This window comes from Oncorhynchus mykiss, chromosome 24 (assembly GCF_013265735.2).
Source record: "Oncorhynchus mykiss isolate Arlee chromosome 24, USDA_OmykA_1.1, whole genome shotgun sequence".
Lineage (NCBI taxonomy): Eukaryota > Metazoa > Chordata > Actinopteri > Salmoniformes > Salmonidae > Oncorhynchus > Oncorhynchus mykiss.
Genome location: NC_048588.1, coordinates 345856 through 371654, shown reverse-complemented (window position 1 = coordinate 371654; position 25799 = coordinate 345856). Strand labels below are relative to the sequence as shown.

General features: G+C 42.1%; 1 protein-coding gene across 3 annotated transcripts in view; it reads right to left on the bottom strand.

Moving 5' to 3' along the window:
- The window catches only part of porb (P450 (cytochrome) oxidoreductase b), a 55813-nt gene that overhangs the window by 15473 nt on the left and 14541 nt on the right, over nt 1–25799 (bottom strand). For 2 of the 3 annotated variants that reach the window (XM_021581864.2, XM_021581863.2), the window contains exon 3: nt 2321–2369. In XM_021581864.2, the coding sequence (XP_021437539.1) occupies nt 2321–2369 (49 nt within the window). Of the gene's footprint in view, nt 1–2320; nt 2370–16583; nt 18150–25799 lie in introns of those variants that run through there. The other variant, XM_021581865.2, reaches the window with a different exon arrangement.

Here is a 25799-nt window from a genome sequence, read left to right as displayed (position 1 = left end):
ATAGGAGTGGAGCTAGGCACTGCAGGGCCTGGATTCACCTCTACATCGCCAGAGGAACATAGGAGGAGTAGAATAAGGGTGCGACTAAAAGCAATAAGAATTGGTCGTCTAGAACGTCTGGAACAGAGAGTAAAAGGAGGTTTCTGGGGGCGATAAAATAGCATCAAGGTATAATGTACAGACAAAGGTAAGGTAGGATGTGAATACAGTGGAGGTAAACCTAGGTATTGAGTGATGAAGAGAGAGATATTGTCTCTAGAAACATCATTGAAACCAGGAGATGTCATTGCATGTGTGGGTGGTGGAACTAATAGGTTGGATAAGGTATAGTGAGCAGAACTAGAGGCTCTACAGTGAAATAAGCCAATAAACACTAACCAGAACAGCAATGGACAAGACATATTGACATTAAGGAGAGGCATGCTTAGTCGAGTGATCAAAAGGGTCCAGTGAGTGGAGAGGTTGGTTTAGGGTCACGGCGATTTAGACAGCTAGCCAAGCCAACCGGTAGCAAGCTAGCATAGGATGGAGTCTGTTGTTAGCCACCTCTTGCGTTCGGTCAGTAGATTAGTGGGGTTCCGTGTGGTAGAGGGGATTAATCCAAATCACACAACAACAAAAATAAGAACAATAGATATAGTTATAGAGGCCTGAGAAGAAAACATAATAATTCAAATAAATAAATTGTCCGATTGTCTATTCAGATAGCAGCCGGAAAGACAGCTAACGGTTAGCGGGCCGCAGATGGGCGTTCCGGTAACGTCGCGACAGAGGAGCCAGCCGGATCTCCTTCAGGTAGATAACGTCGGCAGTCCGGTTGTGAAGGCCCGGTGGGGCTCCGCGTAGGCAGTGAAACGGGTCCGGATAGGTGACTGCAGCCCAGGAGTGAGTGATGGAACTCAGGCGTGATTGACGGAGCTGGCTAGCACCGGAACAATCGATGTTTGCTCCGGAATCGACGAAAGCCGACTGTCACACGGATAGCAGCTAGCTAGCTGTGGTTATCAAAACAAAACGCCAGGGTAAGCCCACACGAAGCATAGCCTTTATTTGAAGTGTTTCTAAAATCCCCTATGGGAAACATGAATGGTGAAAAAAACTATTGCTTTTGTGGGTATTATGAAACCTCCACTGTTGGGCTCTATGGTCTCAAGGTTGAAAAATCATTTTTTAACCTGACTCCTCCCCTTCATCTACTTATTGAAGTAGATTTAACAAGTGACATCAATAAAGGATCACCTGGTCAGTCTATGTCATGTAGACAGTGAGCAACAGAGACTAAACTACATGATGTCGTAAAATACCATAATTGTATTCATTTCACCTTCTGATATCTGGGTACTTTGCAGCCAAATCAACTATACACAAGTCCATGCTAGGTAAAGCTCCGCCTTATCTCAGCTCACTGGTCACGATGGCAACACCCATCCGTAGCACGCGCTCCAGCAGGTGTATCTCACTGATCATCCCTAAAGCCAACACCTCATTTGGCCGCCTTTCGTTCCAGTACTCTGCTGCCTGTGACTGGAACGAATTGCAAGTTGGAGACTTTTATCTCCCTCACCAACTAACTTCAAACATCAGCTATCTGAGCAGCTAACCGATCGCTGCAGCTGTACATAGTCTATTGGTAAATAGCCCACCCATTTTCACCTACCTCATCCCCATACTGTTTTTATTTATTTACTTTTCTGCTCTTTTGCACACCAATATCTCTACCTGTACATGACCATCTGATCATTTATCACTCCAGTGTTAATCTGCAAAATTGTAATTATTCGCCTACCTCCTCATGCCTTTTGCACACATTGTATATAGACTCCCCCTTTGTTTTCTACTGTGTTATTGACTTGTTAATTGTTTACTCCATGTGTAACTCTGTGTTGTCTGCTCACACTGCTATGCTTTATCTTGGCCAGGTCGCAGTTGCAAATGAGAACTTGTTCTCAACTAGCCTACCTGGTTAAATAAAGGTGAAATAAAATAAAAAAATGTTTAAAAAAATATATACATTTCTCAAGGTCAGCTAGTACGGCGCAGACGAAATGTTCAAATACTATTTTCTTCCTGGATTGCCAGATGGGCAGGGTTTTCACCTTTTTGACTATTCTATTGGTTCTATTGTACCAGACAAGCTCAATCAAGCCCAGAAAATATTTCAAAATTATTTTAAATAGTATTTGAACCCAAGTCTGGACTGAGGAGTCCGGAGGATCCACTGAAATCCGTCCTCTACCTAATAACCATTATGTAAAGTCAGTCTAGTAGCTAGACCATTATCCTTCCCACACCCAAAATACTAAAAAATAGAAAAACTCACTGTTTTCTTCATCTTTTCAATAAAACTAGTCTCTTGAGTAGAAGGTGCTCTGAAAGAAAAAGGAGACAAATGTTATGCACTTCCAAAGTCTATAAAGAAAATCTTGCACTGGAACAATTATTCTTTCACCACTATCTGCTGGGACATAAAACACAGCAAACCAATGATGCTTTTCACAAGCAAGAAAAGCACACATGCCTAGTACAGGGAACAAATGGTCACTTTTCACACTAATGGTTTATCACCACACTATGCAAAATAATGGGAATGTTACAAGCATGTCATTGGAGGACCCTCAAACTTTTCTATAGCCTCATTGCCAGATCTGTTTGTGTTTTAGCCAACATTGCTTGGTATGACAGTGAACAACACAACAGAGGAGTTGACTAAAAGAACGGCAGGGTATCTTGTTTAAAACCTCTTAAGGATCTCTACAGATAGGTGTCCCACCCACTGAACGGTTGAGCTAATGTGCGCTAATGCGATTAGCAGGAGGTTGTAAAGTAAACATATCTGATATTGTCAGAAAGCTTAAACTCTTGTTAATCTAACTGCACCTGTCCAATGTACAGTAGCTATTACAGTGAAAGAATACCATGCTATTGTTTGAGGAGTGCATAGTTCTGAACTTGAAAAATGATTGGCACATTTGGGCAGTCTTGACAAAATTTTGAACATATATGCAATGGTTCATTGGATCAGTCTAAAACTTTGCACATACACTGCTGCCATCAAGTGGCCAAAATCTAAATTGCGACTGGGCTGGAATAATACATTATGGCCTTTCTCTTGCATTTCAAAGATGGTACAAAAAAAGTTTCTCTTCTTTGTATTAACTTTTACTAGATCTAATGTGTTATATTCTCCTACATTAACTTCACATTTCCATAAACTTCAAAGTGTTTCCTTTCAAATGGTATCAATAATATGCATATCCTTGCTTCAGGTCCTGAGCTACAGGCAGTTAGATTTGGGTATGTCATTTTAGGCAAAAATTGAAAAAAAGGGGCAGATCCTTAAGAGGTTTTAAGAGCCTATTCTCACTACGAGAGATTGCTTAGAGATTGAGAAAATACCATCGGCTAGACCTTTTACTGTAATGTAAACTTGTTAACTTGTCACCTCTCAACCGTTACTTCTGGAGGAAGCACGTGTCACTGGCCCCACAGTTGCCCCCCTCCAAGCAAGGCAGTGTTAAAAAATTGTCTCACTGAGTCCAACACTCCTACAATAAACATCATAATAGCAGAGCAGTATTTTTAAAACAGCTGAAATGTTTAGACATTTTCCTAATATTTTATTACATTCTGAAAATGTAGGCGTAGCTTTAAAAAATAAATACAACTGTCAATGGTTCTTGGCTGGCTGCACTGAGCCAAGTAAAACAGCTATTCTCAACTCCCCAGTGAATTATCCACTTTTTTTTGTCACAATTAGCTTTTACCACATGTAATGATTTGCATTATATTGATAAAAATAACACCTGGTTTGTTCTAATTTTGTAAGGTAGGCCTACTCTACTTTTATAGGCTAACGTTACATGTTAGCTTTAGTAACTGTGCTTTTGTATTGAAGCTAAAAATGTAATGAGTGTACAGACGTGAAAATAAACCCCGTCTGCACATGCTTGTGAATTGTTGCATTATTCAAGAGTGCAATATGGTTAAGATGAAAAGTTGCTTGCATAGTTGAATAGTTTGTTAAGCATGCTTTACTGGCTAGTGACTATACTGGGATATTTACCGTAAATTTAAGCTGCAGAGCAAGACCGTTCATTGCCCCCGAACCCTCTCTTGGCACATTGCTAATGTAAATTTAAAAAGGTTATGTACATATTATGAAAATGTAAATCTCGTCACGGTCCTCTGCTACAACTCTTCAACGTGAATATGCCCCAAGCCTAGAGTTGACTGATGTCCTCTATCTCTTAAGTAAACACAGAGTATTGTAAAAGGTTAAGCGGGGTAAGGTGTTTGGCAAGGCCAATGATGAAACAGGGTCCAATACAGCATCCTCCCTGTCCTGGCATTCTTTTAAAAGGATATTTTCCTCAAAAAACATGAGTATTTCATGAATTAGTCCCCTTGATACAGTCCCCCCCAAAGTGTCCATGTCAGCAGTTAAGTTTTCAAAACAGAGCACTTTCAATAAAAATGGAAGTGTTTTTTTCATCATATGATGCATTTTGCATCATCATCACACTTTCTGCTGCAAAAATATCCCTGGCTGTAACATGACTCACATAATTTTGTTTCTCTATTTCTTCATTTCCTTTCCAATTTACTCAAGTGTTACTGTCAGGCTAGGGTGAGTAACTTTCAGTGAAGTATGACAGGCACGCAAGCTTGCAAAACAACCTTTTTAGCTCAAAAGGGTCGCTTTCGGTCTTGACTCTTTCCCATATGTCAAATTTTTTGTAAATGTAAATTGACATTTAATGTCAAGGATTAACCTTGAAAGTGTCCATAATGCAACATTTGACTATATGAGAATGTCCACAATGCATATTTCCTTTTGTATTCACATTTGAGTAAAGATGGTGTGAAGCTGACAACTTGCAAATACATAAAGATGTGAGAGCTATCCCATTTTGTACCATAATGACACAGTCTAAAAGGGGAACTGCACTTTAGACTGGCCTCATTTTAGATTTAGTTAATTAAGAAATGCTAGTGGCCATGACTGAACTCAAATGTGAGTTGGTTTCGGGTTTGATGTGGGTGTCCCGTGTGTGTGTTCGCAGTTGGGAAGATTTAGCTAAATTATTAGCTTCAGCCATATGGAATTGTTTTAGGATGGTCAAACTAATGATCCTTTAGCTATTTGATTTGATTTTTAGGACCCCTTAAGGTATCAAACAATCATTTTGATACTGCTATTAACCCATAGAAACGCATTGAATAACAGCTTCAAACATGGATAAACAGATCGTCCTTAAAATCTGAAGTGCCTGTCCTATATCTGAGAGATACGATTAGGAAACTATATGTTTTTGTTACATTTAACCCCTTATTTTAGGCACAACACTAACTCTTAAAAAAACTTAACCAGCTACCTTCAGACTGGTCTTGTACGTGTTTGTGAAAGACTCATCTTTCCACAGAGGGGTCAAATTAGTGTGTAGCACAAACCGTTCAGACTGAAGTTGGCAGATCGGATGTACCGACTTCAGAAGAGTCCTGTGATGTTTGTGGGAGCCGTAGAGCAAAACAGAGAACGCCATCGTGTTCCTCACATCTTTCCATTGAGGTGTTATAATAGCTTGGACGATACAGATGTTTGTGAGAAAAGATTTTCGGAACGTTGCATGGTTTGACAAACACCGCTCTAGCTCTGCCACCTTTCACTGCAGTGGATTGCGATACAGCCCATGCAACAACAACAAAAAAGATCTCTAGGTTAAACTGACGGATTTTGATGGGGATTTTTTTTTTAATGATGCTAATTTGATTAACGCGAGGCCGCGGACTCTAGGGGGTTAAAAGCAACTAACATATGTATCCTACTGTAAACCTCAGTATCTCTGAATTTAGTTTCATCATTGCATTCTGTTCATTTATAAAGCCCTTCTGTGAAAACTCCTACCCGACATCGTTACTAACCTATAGAAGCACGAGATTCCATACCCTGTCACAGGAATGGCTAATTCTTGAAATTACTTCTGTCACTACAGATTTAGGTCTCTGTCGCTACAGATCGCACCTCACTAATGGAAGAATCGTCAGAATACTATATCATCAGATTGTTGGTAGATGACCTCTTCACAGAGGAATTATTATTTTTCTATGACTGTGTTTTTTTGTGCATTTCCCATGCTCGTCTTGATTGTGTAATTGCTTGGTCTAGTCATGCAGAGCTCAGTCAAAAAAGAGACCTTGGCCTCAATGGGACTACCCCTGCCTAAACTAAGGTTAAATAAATACATCTGGGGTTTGAACAAATAATAATAAAAAAGACACCGTCTCATGCTGGGGGGGATGCAGCAGAACATGTAATCTAGAGTGGTCACACACACACACACACAGGGAATGCTGCACCTTTCCTCCAAACGTCAAATGAGTGGACAGCTGAAGTATTCTATGCGATGAAATGGGCACAGACAATCACCAACAGCAAACATGAATTACAAATTAGTAGGTATAGGCTAGTCTGAATGATTTTAGACAATTCAGTAGTGTGTAAACTGAAGCATCTTAAAATCAGTTGAGTGAGAGCCGAGTAAGGTTTTTGGTAAAGACTGGGAAATAAATGCTTGTTCTCAACTAAATGCCTTCTGGCCCTATCCCCCTCTTGTTCACGCTCTCTGTCAAAAGCCAACTGTTACAAGTACCCATGATATTCAATAGGTTGAAAATGGTGGAATGTAAGAATTTATAGGCTAATGCCTCTCGAATCCTTTTTTCTTTCCCTTCAAGCGTAACTTCTGTGGCGTCACTCTTTGTATGTAGATTCTTCCCTTTAAAAAAAGGCATGGATTAGTTACTGTTAGACGATGGTTTCAATGGTCTTGAAAGGTAAAATTCCCAAACACACACTGTACAGTGTTCTGCGAAGACATGTGCAGCTTCGCTGAGCAGCTCAAGCCCTTGGTTCACCTGGAGAAGATTGACCCCAAGAGACACATGTCAGAAGGGGTGTGTTATGACAGGCAACTTCCATTGGCTGTCATAGACAAAGTGGAGTTTTTATTACTGGGTTGGGTTTCGGGCTGTCCCCGACTAAATGTATTTTTCCATATAGAAACACACCCTATGTGTTTTAATGAAATCTACTACATCCACTCAACTACATCCACTGAGCTTGTCTGATGCTTTAAGCTTACGGTTTGATGAAATAACAAAAATTCCTTAAGAGGGCGCAAGAGTTCTAGATAACCAGGATAAAAATAAAAATGACCTTACCCAACTATTCTACTCCCGCTCTTGCAGATTCTGCCATTACTCCCCTGAAGTTGCCGGTAATAGGCTACTACACGAATCGGCTGCAACATTTCTCATGTGGAATGCCAATTTCTACCGATCGGCATGACCGAGTTATCGTTTTCATATGCACATTTTTGTGAAACAGCTTCATTTAATTTATAATAATTGTCTTCATATCTCAAAATCATTGTCATGTGGTTTATCAAAATTCTATCCAAATCTAAATTTAAAACAATACCCTGATAAAAATAAATATCCTATAAATCACATTGACTACATATGGCCTGTCTGCAACGAACTTGCTCTAGCAAACTTGGTCAAAATATTCTGCCCCAGTGAACTCGGGACAGACACAGCTGTAGGCTATTTGCGCAAGGGATCAAAAGCAGTGCTCGACTTGGGCAGGAGCTCACCAGAACAGAGTACCAGCACCTAAAATGTTTTACTGCTTAAGCTCCTGTTCCTCTTATAGAACATTAGCTCAAAAGTATTGTGGAGCTCCTGCACCTAAATAAAGAGTATCAGCACCCAAAATGAGTACCAGAAATGATTTCAGTCCAAGTCAAGCGCTGATAAGAAGTAATCAGGTTGGCATATATTTTATGTTTCCACTGGATCAGAGCATGACATTACTCCCTTTCACGCTAAGTGTGCAAAATATGTTTCAAATACACTGAGGAACTATTGTAATTGTCAAAGGATGTAAAAACAGAGTTTGTTCGCTTTGAGAAGCTCCACAGGTTATTAGTGGTGATGCGTTAAGCCAATTAGAAAAACTATCAGATCCCCAAGTGGGCATGTTTATATGCCTTCATTTGCGCACAGGCCAGGTAGCCTATATGCCTACTTCTATGCGTGTATGTCGTTACTCAACATTCACAAGTGTAGCATAAGTTGTGTACTCTGCAAACAATGTGTCCACTCCAACAATGAGAAAGGGAAGACTGGAATAACATTGAATTCATGAACAGAAACTACTGTAACAAACATTGTAGATTAGAAATTATAGGGAATTAACGTTAAATGTACTATTGGTGATATATGTAATGAGGAATTGATATACACTAACAATCAAACGCAAACAATTCACACAATGAAGTTATGAAACAATGAATGTGAACAAATTGGCAGGAGAGAGCAGTACATTGTGCATCTTGGCGCATAGTCAATACGACGTCTGCATTGGCCATGCAGCGCATGTACGGTGATATGGCCTCAGCAGAAATGAGGGGATTCATACTTCTTGCGCTTCATGGAGCAGTGCAGAGCTGTTGTCAAGGAAGTGAGTGTGTGTTTATATAGGATGCACCACCCCCACCTACAGTGAACCAATCATGTAAACGCAGAGCTATACAGATTGGGCTGGCCATGACAGGGTCTTCCAGGACAACCTTGTACGTGGCTTGATTCATGCGTTCTTCACAAAGTAAATCTGCCGATTCCAGCCTTGCTTAAGCACCCCAGATCTTCACCGACCCTCCACCAAACTTCACAGTGGGTGCAAAACACTGTGGCTTATAGGCCTCTCCAAGTCTCGCACCCACTGTGAAATTTGGTGGAGGATTGGTGATGATCTGGTGGTGCTTCAGCAAGGATGGAATCGGGAAGGTTTGTCTTCGTGAAGGACGCATCATCTTGTCCATGACACCAGTATTTTACGGTATCACAATTCCAGTGGGTCAGAAGTTTACATACACTAAGTTGACTGTGCCTTTAAACAGCTTGGAAAGTTCCAGAAAATCATGTCAAGGCTTTAGAAGCTTCTGATGGGCTAATTGACATAATTTGAGTCAATTGGAGGTGAGTCATCTGTACAAACAATAGTATGCAAGTACACACCATGGAACCACGCAGCCGTCATACCTCTCAGGAAGGAGACACGTTCGGTCTCCTAGAGATGAACGTACTTTGGTGCGAAAAGTGTAAATCAATCCCAGAACAACAAAGGACCTTTTGAAGATGCTGGAGGAAACAGGTACAAAAGTATCTATAGCCACAGTAAAACGAGTCCTATATTGACATAAGCTGAAAGGCCACTCAGCAAGGAAGAAGCCACTGCTCCAAAACTGTCATAAAAAGCCAGACTACGGTATGCAACTGCACATGGGAACAAACATCATACTTTTTGGAGAAATGTTCTCTGATGAAACAAAAATATATTACTGTTTGGCCTTAACGACCATTGTTTTGTTTGGAGGAAAAAGCCGAAGAACACCATCCCAACCGTGAAGCACGGGGGTGGCAGCATCATGTTGTGGGGGTGCTTTGCTGCAGGAGGGACTGGTGCACTTCACAAAATAGATGGAATCATGAGGACGGAAGATTATGTGGATATATTGAAGCAACATCAAGACAGTCAGAAAGTTAAAGCTTGGTCGCAAATGGGTCTTCCGAATGGACAATGACCCCAAGCATACTTCCAAAGTTGTGGCAAAATGGCTTAAGGACAACAAAGTCAAGGTATTGGAGTGGCCATCACAAAGCCCTGACCTCAATCTCATTAAACATTTTGTGGGCAGAACTGAAAAACCGTGTGCAAGCAAGGTCTACAAACCTGACTCAGTTACACCAGCTCTGTCAGGAGGAATGGGCCAAAATTCACCCAACTTATTGTGGGAAGCTTGTGGAAGGCTACCTGACAAGTTTGACCCAAGTTAAACAATATAAAGGCAATGCTACCAAATACTAATTGAGTGTATGTAAACTTCTGACCCACTGGGAATGTGATGAAATAAATAAAAGCTGAAATAAATCACTACTGGCACCTGTGGAACGGTCGTTAAGACACTAACAGCTTAAACGGTAGGCAATTAAGGTCACAGTTATTAAAACTTAGGACACTAGAGGCCTTTCTACTGACTGAAAAACACCAAAAGAAAGATGCCCAGGGTCCCTGCTCATCTGCATGAACGTACAAGGAGGCATGAGGACTGCAGATGTGGCCAGGGCAATACATTTCAATGTCCATACTGTGAGACGCCTAAGACAGCGCTACAGGGAGACAGGACGGACAGCTGATCGTCCTCGCAGTGGCAGACCACGATGTAACACCTGCACAGAATCCGAACATCACACCTGCGGGACAGGTACAGGATGGCAACAACAACTTCCCGAGTTACACCAGGAATGCACAATTCCTCCATCAGTGCTCAGACTGTCCACAATAGGCTGAGAGAGGCTGGACTGAGGGATTGTAGGCCTGTTGTAAGGCAAACCCACCGTCGCTGGACCAGACAGGACTGGCAAAAAGTGCTCTTCACTGACGAGTCGTGATTTTGTCTCACAAGGGGTTAAGGTCGGATTCGCGTTTTTCGTCAAAAGGAATGAGCGTTACACCGAGGCCTGTACTCTGGAGCAGGATCAATTTGGAGGTGGAGGGTCTGTCATGGTCTGGGGCGGTGTGCCACAACATCATCGGACTGAGCTTGTTGTCGTCGCAGGCAATCTCAACACTGTATGTTACAGTGAAGACATCCTCCTCCCTCATGTGGTACCCTTCCTGCAGGCTCATCCTGACATGACCCTCCAGCATGACAATGCCACCAGCCATACTGCTCGTTCTGTGCATGCTTTTCTACAGGACAGGAATGTCAGTGTTCTGCCATGACCAGTGAAGAGCCTGTATCTCAATCCCATTGAGCACGTCTGGGACCTGTTGGATCGGAGGGTGAGAGTTTGGTTGAAGCATTAGGTTGCAAAAAGGATAAACTGGGTTGCTTTCATGGAGGGCTGGCTTGAACTGTGAGGTTGACCACACAATTTATTTTCATAATGAGCCAAATCTATTGGTTTTCTCCCCAAAGTTCCAAAGGAAATGAGATCTATTTAATAAACACAAGAGACCAGCAAAATGGATCAAATAGTCGGGCAGTATAGCAGGAAAAGCGGCATCTAGTGGTCAAAACCTGGTACTGTCACTACTTTATGGTGAACTTAACGACTTAAACTACTAGTCTCAACTAAAAACTTGACCAGATTCACAGGGAATACTTTACATAGTAAGGAAAAGCAATACTCCAAGCCACAGCTTCATACTAATTGTCAAACAGAGAATTGATACTGGTTCTAGAGTTGGGATTGGGGGCCCGTGGGTGGCTTTTGTGAAAAAAATATTCAAACCTCTTACTCATTGGTAGCAAGAGGTTTGGTCCAAACTATTCCTACCAGAAAAGATACACTTTAAATAAAAATGTCCAATTTGGAGACGCAATCAATTAGCTCAATTTCTCAGCAATCATGTTTCATGACAAAATAATGTTTCATGACTTGGTAACAGGAATTGCATGTATTTCCATGACAGAATACAAAATACAATTTGGACTGAAGTTTCAAATACATACAACTTAAGGTTACATCACAAAATGTTGATATCTTTGACATCAGAGCAACCTTATTTGTGCCAGAAACAGACTTTCCTATGATATGCTCTCACCAAGGTTTTGTGTATTCAACTGAAAAAAATATTTTATAAACTATTGGAACCAAGACTTAAAAATAACTAATGTTGGCACAAGGAGGGAAAGTTGGAGCATAACTAACGAAATTACAGTTAACCAAATTTTACGCTTAATCCAGTATAAACGAATGTATAGAATTTATTACACAAGAGACCAGATGCAAAAATTCTAGAGCACAAAAGCAGAGTAATGTCTTAAGTGTAAAACTAATAACTCAATAATCCATGCTTTCTGAGAATGGTAAATACGTAAATTGTGGGCAGAGCTATAAAGTTGTCTGCCCAGAAGTATTACATTTTTTATTTAACATTTAACTAGGCAAGTTAGTTTACAATGCAGTGTACAATGTAAACTTACTTTTAATCCATCTGTGTGTATTTTTCAAGACATGGCATATGGGGGTGTAGTGGGATACCCGATGGGTTGGACGATTCTTTTATCACTCATCTTGAAAAAACGTATACTAAACTTGGAAAGCAATCAATTTGCCATCATCACCACAATGGAAAATTCGAGTTATTTAAATATTAAAAGTGCGTGGGCTACGGAGAGAAAAGAAAGTGGTGCAGTTTTAGGCCATAGGCGGAAAGTGATGCGGGCGCTGGAGATGGGGCTGTGTGTTAGTGGGTCTGGCAAGGTATCTGCAGGTTTCAGCAAGTTCAATTTAAAAGACTTAAGACCTTTAATGCCACTTGGAATGCAATTTAAAGACGAATTTCACAAAAAGTACTGAAGGACACCAATTACTTAGGGACATCATGTCCAAATGTGTTTATTAAAAAGGAAACAATTTATGTACAGGGTTGCATATAAACAAAAAAAATTGCTGGTGCCAATCCACTACCTTCCAGACCTGGGACAATTAAATTTCAACTATGCTCAAAATGGAGAGAGAATTTTTTTAAATACAAAATAGGGTCTCTGACTTGATCTCCTCTTTCTCCATTTAATCATGGCATGTGTCTGTTCTGTGGCATTACTCTCCAACTCTGCCTCGACTGGTTGTAATTCTCATAATTTTCTCCTTACATCTGCTCCTGAGGGTGTTGGACTTGGTGATGAGCTGAGCCATCAAGGTTTCAGATTTTCCCTCTGCTTGCTCTGCAAATTTGCCTGCATCCTTCTCCAGGCTGTCAACAGAGTAACATTTTTTTCAGAACATCCATGTGATCCTCTGCAGCTTTTCTCTTCTGCCCTTGCACAGCACTTTCCCTTTTCCTCTACTCCTAGTCCATGTGTGCTCTGTATTTTGACCTTGCTGATTCAGGTCAGCAGCTCCTTGGTGAGAGGAACCATGACACAACCCACAATCACACACCAGTCTCTGGGAAATGACTGTACCCTCCTGCATGTTACAGGTTGTTACACCTCCTTGTTGATGGAGAAGCCTCACGACATTCACCTGCCATGGGACAAAATAAGAAGCTTCTTACAGAAACCCCAAAGCTCAGGGTTAGATTGGCTGAGGAAACAATGCAAGAACACATCCAGCCTAGTCTCTATGGGCCAGAAAGAGAGGAGCGCTCACTTTTGACCTCAAGGGACAGGAAGTTCAAAAAACTGTTGGATAATCACATCACCTGTAACAAAAGATGAACGGATAAGTGAAAATGATTATTCAAATAAAATTTGTCACATGAACCAAATACAACAGGTGTAGTGAAACCTTAACCAACAATGGCGTATAGAAAACACCTAAAAAAAAAAGATTAAAAAAAACCAAATAATTAAAGAGCAGCAGTAAATAACAAAAGCGGGGCGATATACAGGAGGTACCAGTAGAGAGTCAATGTGCAGGGGCACCAGTGTAGAGGTAATTATTTACATGCAGGTAGGGTTATTAAAGTGGCTATGCATAGATAATAACAGAGTAGCAGCAGTGTGGGGGGTGCAAATTGTCTGGGAAGCCATAGTCTGGGTCGAGGTCCTGGATGGCAGGAAGCTTGACCCCAGTGATGTACTGGGCTGTACGCACTACCCTCTGTAGTGCCTTGTGGTTGGAGGCTGAGCAGTTGCCATACCAGGCAGTGATGCAACCAGTCAGTATGCTCTCGATGGTGCAGCTGTAGAACCTTTTGAGGATCTAAATTTTTTCAGTCTCCTGAGGGGGAATAGGTTTTGTCGTGCCCTCTTCACGACTGTCTTGGTGTGCTTGGACCATATTAGATTGTTGATGATGTGGACACCAAGGAACTTGAAGCTCTCAACCTGCTCCACTACAGCCCGGTCGACGAGAACGGGGGCGTGTTCGGTCCTCCTTCTCCTGTAGTCCACAATCATCTCCTTTGTCTTGATCACGTTGAGAGAGAGGTTGTTGTCCTTGCACCACATGGTCAGGTCTCTGACCTCCTCCCTATAGGCAGTCTCATCGTTGTCGGTGATCAGGCCTACCACTGTGTCATCAGCACACTTAATGGTATTGGAGTTGTGAACAGTGAGGTTTGGAGGGGACTGAGCACGCACCCAAGGGGCTCCCGTGTTGAGGATCAGCATGGCGGATGTGTTGTTACCTACCCTTACCACCTGGGGGTGGCCTGTCAGGAAGTCTAGAATCCAGTTGCAGAGGTAGGTGTTTAGTCCCAGGGTCCTAAGCTTAGTGATGAGTTTTGAGGACACTGTTGTTGAACGCTGAGCTGTAGTCAATGAATAGCACTCTCGCATAGGTGTTCCTTTTGTCCCTGTGGGAAAGGGCCTTGTGGAATGCAAGATATCGCATCATCTGTGGATCTGTTGGGGTGGTATGCAAATTGGAGTGGGTCTAAGGTTTCTGGGATAATGGTGTTGATATGAGTCATGACCAGCCTTTCGAAGCACTTCATGACTACAGACGTGAGTGCTACGGGTCGGTAGTCATTTAGTCATTTAGGCAGATTACCTTAGTCCATGTGCCCAAGAACACTATGGTGGTCTGCTTGAAACATGTTGGTGTTGACTCAGATAATGAGAGGTTGAAAATGTCAGTGAAGACACTTGCTAGTTGGTCAGCGCATGCACAGAGTATACATCCAGGTAATCAGTCTGGCACAGAGGCTATGTGAACGTTGACCTGGCTGTCAACACTCCTCATATTGGCTGTGGAGAGCGTGATCACACAGTCGTCCGGAACAGCTGATGCTCTCATGCATGTTTCAGTATAACTTGCCTCGAAGCAAGAATAGAAGTAATTTAGCTCATCTGGTAGGCTTGTGTCACTGGTCAGCTCTCGGCTGTGCTTCCCTTTGTAGTCTAATAGTTTGCAAGCCCTGCCACATCAGACGAGCGTCAGAGCCGGTGTATTAAGACTCGATCTTAGTCCTGTATTGACGCTTTGCCTTTGATGTTTTGTCAGAGGGCACAGAGGGATTTCTTATAAGCTTCCGGGTTAGAGTCCAGCACCTTGAAAGTGGCAGCTCTACCCTTTAGCTCAGTGCGAATGTTGTCTGTAATCCATGGCTTCTGGTTGGGGTATGTACATACAGTCACTGTGGGGATGACGTCGTCGATGAACTAATTAATAAAGCCAGTGACTGATGGTGTACTCAATGCCATCGGAAGAATCCCAAAACATATTCCAGTCTGTGCTAGCAAAACAGTCCTGTAGTTTAGCATCTGCTTCATCTGACCACTTTTTTATACCCAGTCACTCGTACTTCCTGCTTTCATTTTCGCTTGTAAGCAGTGTGTGTGGAGTAAAGGTGGTCCAGAGTTATTTTCCCTCTGGTTGCACATTTAACATGCTGATAGAAATTCAGTAAAACTGATTTAAGTTTCCCTGTATTTAAGTCACCAGCCACTAGCATTTTCCTGTTTGCTTATGGCAGAATACAGCTAATTTAGTGCAGTTTTAACCTCGCTCTGTGGTGGAATGTAGACAGCGATGAAAAATACAGATAAACTCTAGGTAGATAGTGTGGTCTACAGCTTATCATGAGTTCCTTAGATATCGTGCACCAGCTGTTTACATAAATGCATAGGCCCCTGCCCCGTGTCTTACCAGAGGCTGCTGTTCTGTCTTGCCGATAGTGTATAACTGTATGCTCTTAATGTCGTCGTTCGGCCACGACTCTTGGTAGGATATACACGTTTTCAGTTCGTCCCATTTATTTTCCAGCAATTGAATTCCAGCAGTTAGCTAGCAGGACGGAAGGCAAAGGCAGATCAGCCACTCAAGGCACCCTGATCTTTTGCCTCTAAATCTGTTTCCTTCTCCAGCAAATCACAGCGATCGGGCCTGGTCTGGTGTCTGCAGTATATCCCTCGCATCTGACTCATTGAAGAAGAACTCCGTCTAATTTGAGGTGAATAATCCCAGTTCTGATGTCCAGAAGCTCTTTTCGGTCATAAGAGACGATAGCAGCAACATTATTATTAACGCGAAAAAAATTTCAAAAATAGCATGATTGGTTGAGAGCCGATAAGACGGCGCCGGAGGGTAGGGCTGCCATCACTGACTAATCATTATATTACATCCGACAGGCTTCTGTCACTTATTACCAAATGTATACACAATTGTATAACTATTCTATTAAACTATTCCTACCAGCAGAGACACCTGACAACTTCTTGTCTAGCAGAAACGTATGCACAAGACTGCTCATTCTGCCCTGGCACCAGCCTGGGTCAGAACATGAGTGGGGTCCAAATATGCCATCTGTCTTATGGTGGGGTATTTCGGGGGGGCTCTTGTCCTGCACTTTCTTTAGAATGTTTGACAACCTTCATGAAGTCTCTCCTAAACTCTAGGACAGTGAGATCTCCTTCACTGTTTTTTCTCTCTGCAGTTTCTGACAGAGGGATAATGGGCCGTAAATAGTGATTAATGACTTCATACAATAGAAAACAATCTGCTGTCTGCATCCTCACCATAATTTGACAGAAAGTAATACTTCTAAATTCTCACACTACCTTGAGGACTGACTCGGCACCCAAGCCTATGTCAACTTCCTTCAGGCGGACCCCATTCTTTTGGGCAACATCATCCAGTCTGATCATCTGCAGTGGAGGAACTCCATCTTGACAGAACGCCTAAACAAACTCTGCAAACGGAAAACTCAAAATGTAGTGCAAATGCTGGTTTTAACCACATTATTCAAAAAAACCCATGTAGATTTCCAACTTATCTTTGTTGTCACCTCTATCATAGCGTCATATCATCAATATTACAATCAGTGATGAGAGTGGAAATCAAATGGGAATATCAAGTTGCGCAGTACTAGAATTTAAATCATTACCTTGATCAACTCAGCCAAGTCTTTGAGGAGGAATGGCATCATGGGCTCGTCAGTCTGGTACTTGGTCAAAAAGGGACTGAAAGTCCTGGAGACAGCCATGAAAAACAGCTGTTTGGCCAAGATGAGCTGATCTTGCTGGGTTCTATGGTGTCAAACGACCCTGTTCCAGGGGTTGGGAGCTTCTAGGGTCTCACCGCATCCACATACTGTACTTCACCAGTGATGGCTATACTTCTATAGCCCTCTCCACCACAGGCAAGTTCTCAATCCAATGAACTGCGACCCCAGGTACCTTGACTGAATGTGATTCCTTTCAATAGCATACGTGCAGGTCCAGTTTTTTACTTTGTCTTTTGGTTGAAGCTTTCGTCAAACCAAACGTGCCCTTGTTCACATTGGACATTGGTCCCTTAAATAAAAAAAAACAAGCTAATCTCAAATTGTGTGATGTAGGCGGTTTTGTCCTTCCTGCATTTACATGTCTTGGTGATTTCTGAGCCAGAGAACATCGCCTGAAAGACCACTTCAAGTCCCTAATTGGCATAGGACTGGTGCTCACACCTCCACTTTTAGTGTGGGCATAGAGCCAAACTTTGTTCGGAGATCGCTTGATGTGGTTCCCAGCAACGAAGTTGTTGGAGCAGTGGTAACGTTACTGGCTGTACTTGGACTGTCGTATGTGGTACTGAGACGGAGACAACTGAACAGAACTGAGAAATGCTGGCCGTTTGGTGGCTTTCCACAGCGGTTCTGTGTTTTTCACACAGCATATGGGATTCTACAGCTTTAATTCCCTTAGTGCCAAATTTGAAGGACTTCTTTCAAAAGACACAGCGGGCTTCGTGTTGATTCCCTTCAACTGATTTTAACCACAAAGCAAAGTGGCTGTTCTCCAACCAGTTCTTGTTGAATTTGCACTTTCCCTATGGTAGTTGCAGACTAACGTTAACTGTCTACCATAGTTTCAAGTCGACCTCCGTTACCACAGCCAATCTCTGGCTCAAGCTAAACTGTGTTCCTTCCATTGTAGTATATCACTATCCTTTCAACCATTCTTTACATCCCCTGTGCACAATGCAAACAGAAGATAATAAAAAGTAGTCCATCTCCCAGTCTACCTATTTTTAGTTAAGACCTTTGAAAAAATGTATTTAAGACAAAATAATTTATCCACATTAAGGCCTTAAGACTTAAGGACCTGTGGAAACCGTTTGTATGATGTTGTCGTTTGTATCGTTTCTAAAAGAAAAATAACCTTACAAAATATTGTAATGTTTCAGGAATGCTAATCGTATCGGTTACTAATTACAGAAAATATTTCAGAACAATCTGCCAATGGTGGGTGTCACATCCTCTTCTGCTTTTTGATGTGAAACGACCCTACACGGGTAGAATGACTTTGTAAAATCCACGGCTCAAGTTCATTTGACCAAATGACTAACACTAGGGACCATTCAAGAGCCATATCCACACAGTGCATATGAATTGCATTAACTACTAAGAGCAGTGTGAGTTGCCTATAGAAATGGGATACACATTTTTGTCCTCAAGCCAGGGCATCCCATAGAAACTTAACACACCACACAGAGTTAAGCTGCTATCAGCAGATCTAACCGCAAAATTATTGAATGGAGAAAAATCTGTTCACGTCATTGTGTGCCAGGGTGCGATCAGAGGTTCTCAGAAGACATGAAAAAAAAAAAAAGCACAAGCTGTAGACTTGGCTCACATGCGATGCTTGTGCGTTTTTTTGAAAGAAACTCACCGAAGTCCAGATTTCGTAGTACGAAGTTTCATACTGACCTTTCTGCGGCAGCGCTCCTATCCTCCGGCATGGAAAACACACAGCCCATAGCACTTGGCTCTGTGTCCACCAGCGAAGCCACACCACTGTCAAACTCCGAGCTAAGAGGTGCTGCAACACATTTCACAACAAGATGGAGCTGAGTAGTGTGTACACCAGCCTGAACCACAGCAGCACTCCGTCCACAATCCAAGCTACAGCCGCCCAAAGACACCTAGAACAACCAGCTGTGCCTGAACTCTGTTCTCCACCGAGTACTCTACACCACACACTTAATCCTTCGCTCTCACACACACACCCCAACCACGTCTGGCAAGCACAGAAGAGGCAATGGTGGGAAACAGACTTCCCATAAAACCCTGAAGCTTCACACACACACACAGAGAGAACATTCAAACTCAACACATGCCTCCCTCATCCCCACCGCTTTTCCTCTCCAATCTGAAAGGTGTTAGCTAGCTACGGCACACAAGTTGTGGTCCATTCAAGGGTGAGAAGCTCCGTCCCCCCCCCCCCCCCCCAACCACTGGAGTAGGGGGAATGTGATTGCTATAGCAACCTCTATCATAAAAGGATTCCATTTGTGGCAGACCCTACTTCATCAAGTGGAGAAGCCAGGCAAATAAGAGATGGCTTGCCCCAAAAATAAAGAACGTGAAGGGAAACAAAAACAACTAGAGCAGGGGGGAAAGTCTGCTCGTCTTTGCCTCAACTTTCCACCTTTGGGAGGGTTCAGAGAGGGCTTAACTTGCCTTTCTCACTAGCTCTCCAGGGAACTTTGGCTAGGGCCCCAAAAACACAGAGGCTGCTCAACTTGTACAGGAGAGATTGCAACGCCCCATTCATAACACAGTTAGGTACCCAGAATACCCATTCAAAAGAGATTATCCAGTACTTGTGTATACTTTTTAGCCACATTGACTCATCCAGCCCAAAGCAGGAACTTTCTTAGACGCCAGAGTACCGGAACATGTCTTTAAATGAGAATAAAGGGGGCTGGGTTATATTGTAGTTATCCTCTCCTTTCCTGTACCCCCACCCAGGGCTCTAAAATATTCTTTCATAAGATTGGAAGCACAATTTTTTATTTTACTAGCACCACATGAAATTTAGGAGGGCCAGGAAATATTTTAATTGATTTTGAGATATATATATATATACACACACACAGTGCCTTGCGAAAGTATTCGGCCCCCTTGAACTTTGCGACCTTTTGCCTAATTTCAGGCTTCAAACATAAAGATATAAAACTGTATTTTTTTTATGAAGAATCAACAACAAGTGGGACACAATCATGAAGTGGAACGACATTTATTGGATATTTCAAACTTTTTTAACAAATCAAAAACTGAAAAATTGGGCGTGCAAAATTATTCAGCCCCCTTAAGTTAATACTTTGTAGCGCCACCTTTTGCTGCGATTACAGCTGTAAGTCGCTTAGGGTATTACTCTATCAGTTTTGCACATCGAGAGACTGAAATCTTTTCCCATTCCTCCTTGCAAAACAGCTCGAGCTCAGTGAGGTTGGATGGAGAGCAGTTGTGAACAGCAGTTTTCAGTTCTTTCCACAGATTCTCGATTGGATTCAGGTCTGGACTTTGACTTGGCCATTCTAACACCTGGATATGTTTATTTTTGAACCATTCCATTGTAGATTTTGCCTTATGTTTTGGATCATTGTCTTGTTGGAAGACAAATCTCCGTCCCAGTCTCAGGTCTTTTGCAGACTCCATCAGGTTCTCTTCCAGAATGGTCCTGTATTTGGCTCCATCCATCTTCCCATCAATTTTAACCATCTTCCCTATCCCTGCTGAAGAAAAGCAGGCCCAAACCATGATGCTGCCACCACCATGTTTGACAGTGGGGATGGTGTGTTCAGCTGTGTTGCTTTTACGCCAAACATAACGTTTTGCATTGTTGCCAAAAAGTTCAATTTTGGTTTCATCTGACCAGAGCACCTTCTTCCACATGTTTGGTGTGTCTCCCAGGTGGCTTGTGGCAAACCTTAAACAACACTTTTTATGGATATCTTTAAGAAATGGCTTTCTTCTTGCCACTCTTCCATAAAGGCCAGATTTGTGCAATATACGACTGATTGTTGTCCTATGGACAGAGTCTCCCACCTCAGCTGTAGATCTCTGCAGTTCATCCAGAGTGATCATGGGCCTCTTGGCTGCATCTCTGATCAGTCTTCTCCTTGTATGAGCTGAAAGTTGAGGGACGGCCAGGTCTTGGTAGATTTGCAGTGGTCTGATACTCCTTCCATTATTATCGCTTGCACAGTGCTCCTTGGGATGTTTAAAGCTTGGGAAATCTTTTCGTATCCAAATCCGGCTTTAAACTTCTTCACAACAGTATCTCGGACCTGCCTGGTGTGTTCCTTGTTCTTCATGATGCTCTCTGCGCTTTTAACGGACCTCTGAGACTATCACAGTGCAGGTGCATTTATACGGAGACTTGATTACACACAGGTGGATTGTATTTATCATCCTTAGTCATTTAGGTCAACATTGGATCATTCAGAGATCCTCACTGAACTTCTGGAGAGAGTTTGCTGCACTGAAAGTAAAGGGGCTGAATAATTTTGCACGCCCAATTTTTCAGTTTTTGATTTGTTAAAAAAGTTTGAAATATCCAATAAATGTTGTTCCACTTCATGATTGTGTCCCACTTGTTGTTGATTCTTCACAAAAAAAATACAGTTTTCTCTTTATGTTTGAAGCCTGAAATGTGGCAAAAGGTCGCAAAGTTCAAGGGGGCCGAATACTTTCGCAAGGCACTGTATATATGATGGGGGGGCCTATATGAATTCTAGCTACTTAGCACATGTGCCCTAGACAATAATATTTTGCACTGTAAAGACAGTTTATTATAAAATCTAAAATGTTGATACAAATACCTGTCATTGAAATTCCAAAATCATTTGTGGAATTGGGTTTCTACATTGTGTAAAAGCACTATTTTCCGATTGATTATATTGAACAATGTACACTTAAAAAAATGCAGGCTGGTGGTGACGACATGCAAGAGATCTGTCATTCAAATGATCATTGGTCTCCTGAAGAAGCAATCCCTTTCCCTTCTATACCCAAAATGTTTAGATATACTGGTAAAGTTACCAGGTTGTTAGCTAGCCAATGAAGTAACATGAAAGTGTAAACAAATGGTTAATGATGCAGTTTTAGTACAGCTTATGAATGTAAAAAAATGGGGTCCCGGCGATCCTCTACAGGAAGATAAAAATGTTGCGACGGTAATAATAGGTCAAATCTTTGACCTGGTTGGGCTAGAAGCAAGATGTTTTCGCTGTCGTTATGGTGCAACCATGACGCTAATCGAATCTACATTCACTTTTTTCTCTAGGGCAGTCGGAAACAGCACAGTGCTCCCAAAATAAAACTCCTGGTCACGCAAAAATTTTTGTCGCATACAGTGGGGCAAACAATTATTTAGTCAGCCACTAATTGTGCAAGTTCTCCCACTTAAAAAGATGAGGCATGTAATTTTCATCATAGGTACACTTCACCTATGACAAACAAAATGAGAAAAAAATTCCAGAAAATCACATTGTAGGATTTTTAATTAATTTATTTGCAAATTATGGTGGAAAATAAACTTTTGTTATTGACCAAATACTTCTCAATACTTTGTTATATACCCTTTGTTGGCAGAGGTCAAACGTTTTCTGTAAGTCTTTTTCACACACTGTTGCTGATATTTTGGCCCATTGCCCCATGCAGATCTCCTCTAGAGCAGTGATGTTTTGGGGCTGTTGCTGGGCAACACGGTCTTTCAACTCCCTCCAAAGATTTTCTATGGGGTTGAGATCTGGAGACTAACTAGGCCACTCCAGGACCTTGAAATGCTTCTTACGAAGCCACTCCTTCGTTGCCCGGGCAGTGTGTGTTTGGGATCATTGTCATGCTGAAAGACCCAGCCACGTTTCATCTTCAATGCCCTTGCTGATGGAAGGAGGTTTTCACTCAAAATCTCACGATACATGGCCCCATTCATTCTTTCCTTTACACGGATCAGTCGTCCTGGTCCCTTTGCAGAAAAAGAGCCCCAAAGCATGATGTTTCCACCCCCATGCTTCACAGTAGGTATGGTGTTCTTTGGATGCAACTCAGCATTCTTTGTCCTCCAAACACAACGAGTTGAGTTTTTACCAAAAAGTTATATTTTGGTTTCATCTGACATTCTCCCAATCTTCTTCTGGATCATCCAAATGCTCTCTAGCAAACTTCAGACGGGCCTGGACATGTACTGGCTAAAGCAGGGGGACACGTCTGGCACTGCAGGATTTGAGTCCCTGGCGGCATAGTATGTTACTAATGGTAGGCTTTGTTACGTTGGTCCCAGCTCTCTGCAGGTCATTCACTAGGTCCCCCCGTGTGGTTCTGGGATTTTTGCTCACCGTTCTTGTGATCATTTTGACCCTACGGGGGAGATCTTGCGTGGAGCCCCAGATCGAGGGAGATTATCAGTGGTCTTGTATGTCTTCCATTTCCTAATAATTGCTCCCACAGTTGATTTCTTCAAACCAAGCTGCTTACCTATTGCAGATTCAGTCTTCCCAGCCTGGTGCAAGTCTACAATTTTGTTTCTGGTGTCCTTTGACAGCTCTTTGGTCTTGGCCATAGTGGAGTTTGGAGTGTGACTGTTTGAGGTTGTGGACAGGTGTTTTTTATACTGATAAGTTCAAACAGGTGCCATTAATACAGGTAACAAGTGGAGGACAGAGGAGCCTCAGAGGAGCCAGAAATCTTGCTTGTTTGTAGGTGACCAAATACTTATTTTACACCATAATTTGCAAATAAATTCATAAAAAATCCGACAATGGGATTTTCTGGATTTTCTTTTCTCATTTTGTCTGTCATAGTTGAAGTGTACCTATGATGAAAATTACAGGCCTCATCTTTTTAAGTGGGAGAGCTTGCACAATTGGTGGCTGACTAAATACTTTTTTGCCCCACTGTATGTGACCAAGTTAGTCAGACTTTATAGCCCTGCCCCAACCCCGACAAAAAACAACAACATCCAGCCCGTTTTCACACATGTTCATGATCTCCCATACGCCGAGCAGCAGTGTCAGGAGCAGCCTAGCTGTGTTGTCTGCCTCTGCTCCTCGCAACACTGTCTCCATTCACTGAGCACAGCCCTGGGCCAGTGAGAAAGCAGGCCAGGACTATTCATAGACGGCTTTTCCCCACTGATTTAGAACAAATGGAAGGCAGCCTCTGCTGCTCTGGGGAATGGCTCAGGCTCCAGTCAGCTTGTGGTGGAAGAGCAGTGCACTGAGCAGGGAGCAAAGCACAGCCAAACCTCAAGTCACTGATAATATAAGTGATGAGGAGGGTGGGGCAAGCAGGACAGCACAGGGGAAGCTACTCAGAGGGGGGAGAGGAAGGAAAAAAATGAAAAAAATAAGTCACTACTGGGCCCAGCTGGAACATTTATAATATTTCCCAGGCACTTTAGGCAATAAAATGTGACTGCACTAACCTATTACCTGTAGGTAATATATATATATATGAACACATTCAGAAATTATTAATGTTCTCTTTTGTGAACATCAGTAACTAACTATACACTAAACTGCCATACAGCAGCTTAATCAATGAAAATAATAACTCCCATTACAGCGCCGTGTATTTAAATCCACATTATGGTATGGTAAGCTACATTATAGCCCCTCCCTCAGAAAATACACACCAGCACTGTAAACTGTAGGTCTTTGACAATTGCAGTATTGTGATTTTTTTGGGGGGGGCAGGGCAAAAATGAAAACAAGCAGAACAAACCCATTAGTCAGTCCTTTAAAACCTGTTACGGCTAGACATTCCGCTTGACGTCTAGTACTTTCATAAATTCACAAGTGCAATACACCAAAATAAAGCTTAACTTCTTGTTAAATCAGCCACCGTGTCAGATCTCATAAAGGCTTTTACGGCAAAAGCAAACCATGCGATTATCCGAGGACAGCGCCCCATCGTACAAACACATGAAAATCATATTTCAACCAAGCAGGTTCGACACGAAAGTCAGAAATAACGATATAATTCATGCCTTACCTTTGGAGATATTCTTCGGTTGGCACTCCAATATGTCCCAGAAACATAACAAATTGTCATTTTGTTCAATAAATTCCTTCTTTATATCCCCCAAAATGTCCAAAATGAAATACACTGGTTCCAACTCGCCCAACATGACTACAAATTATCTAATAAGTTAGCTGTAAACTTGGTCCAAACATCTCAAGCAACTTTCCTAATCCAACTTTAGGTATCCTAAAACGTAAATAAAATCGATGGAATATACTGTGTTCAATAGCGGATAAAATCAAAGTGGAGCGAGCTCCAGGTCGTGCGCACCAAACAAAAGAGTCCACTTGGCTTGACACTCAAAGTACAGCCGTACTTCATTTCTCAAAAGGAAAAACGTCAACCAATTTCTAGAGTATTGACATTAGTGGAAGACATAGGAACTGCAACCAGGTGCCTCAAATCTAGTTTCTCATAGAAAACCAATAGAAAACACAGTGAACTCAAATTTATTTTTTCCTGGATGGTTTGTCCTCGGGGTTTCGCCTGCCAAATAAATTTTGTAATACTCACAGACATTATTTTAACAGTTATAGAAACGTTAGTGTTTTCTATCCTAATCTACCAATTATATGGATATCCTAGCTTCTGGGCCTGAGTAGCAGGCAGTTTACTTTGGGCACGCTTTTCATCCGGACGTGAAAATACTGCCCCCTATCCCAGAGGTTTTAAAATACCTGCCGTCAGTAAAAGTGTGCTACAGCTTGGAAAATAAATAAAATATGACTCTGGATGACAACATATTTGTTTCCAACATTCGGGCTATTTTTCCTAAATAATTTAAATCCGCTTCTTGTTGCTTCCTTGCCACGATACTAATGAGTATCGCGATAACATCCTGGCCCTAGTAAACCGATCTCTAAACCATGATGCATTGTGTGCTTTCAACCCTAAACGCCAATGTAACAGTAGGCACAGTGTTCCCTGGAACAACAAGCAGATGAAAACTAGGATCTAGTCGGGCCCATAGAGATAATAGTAA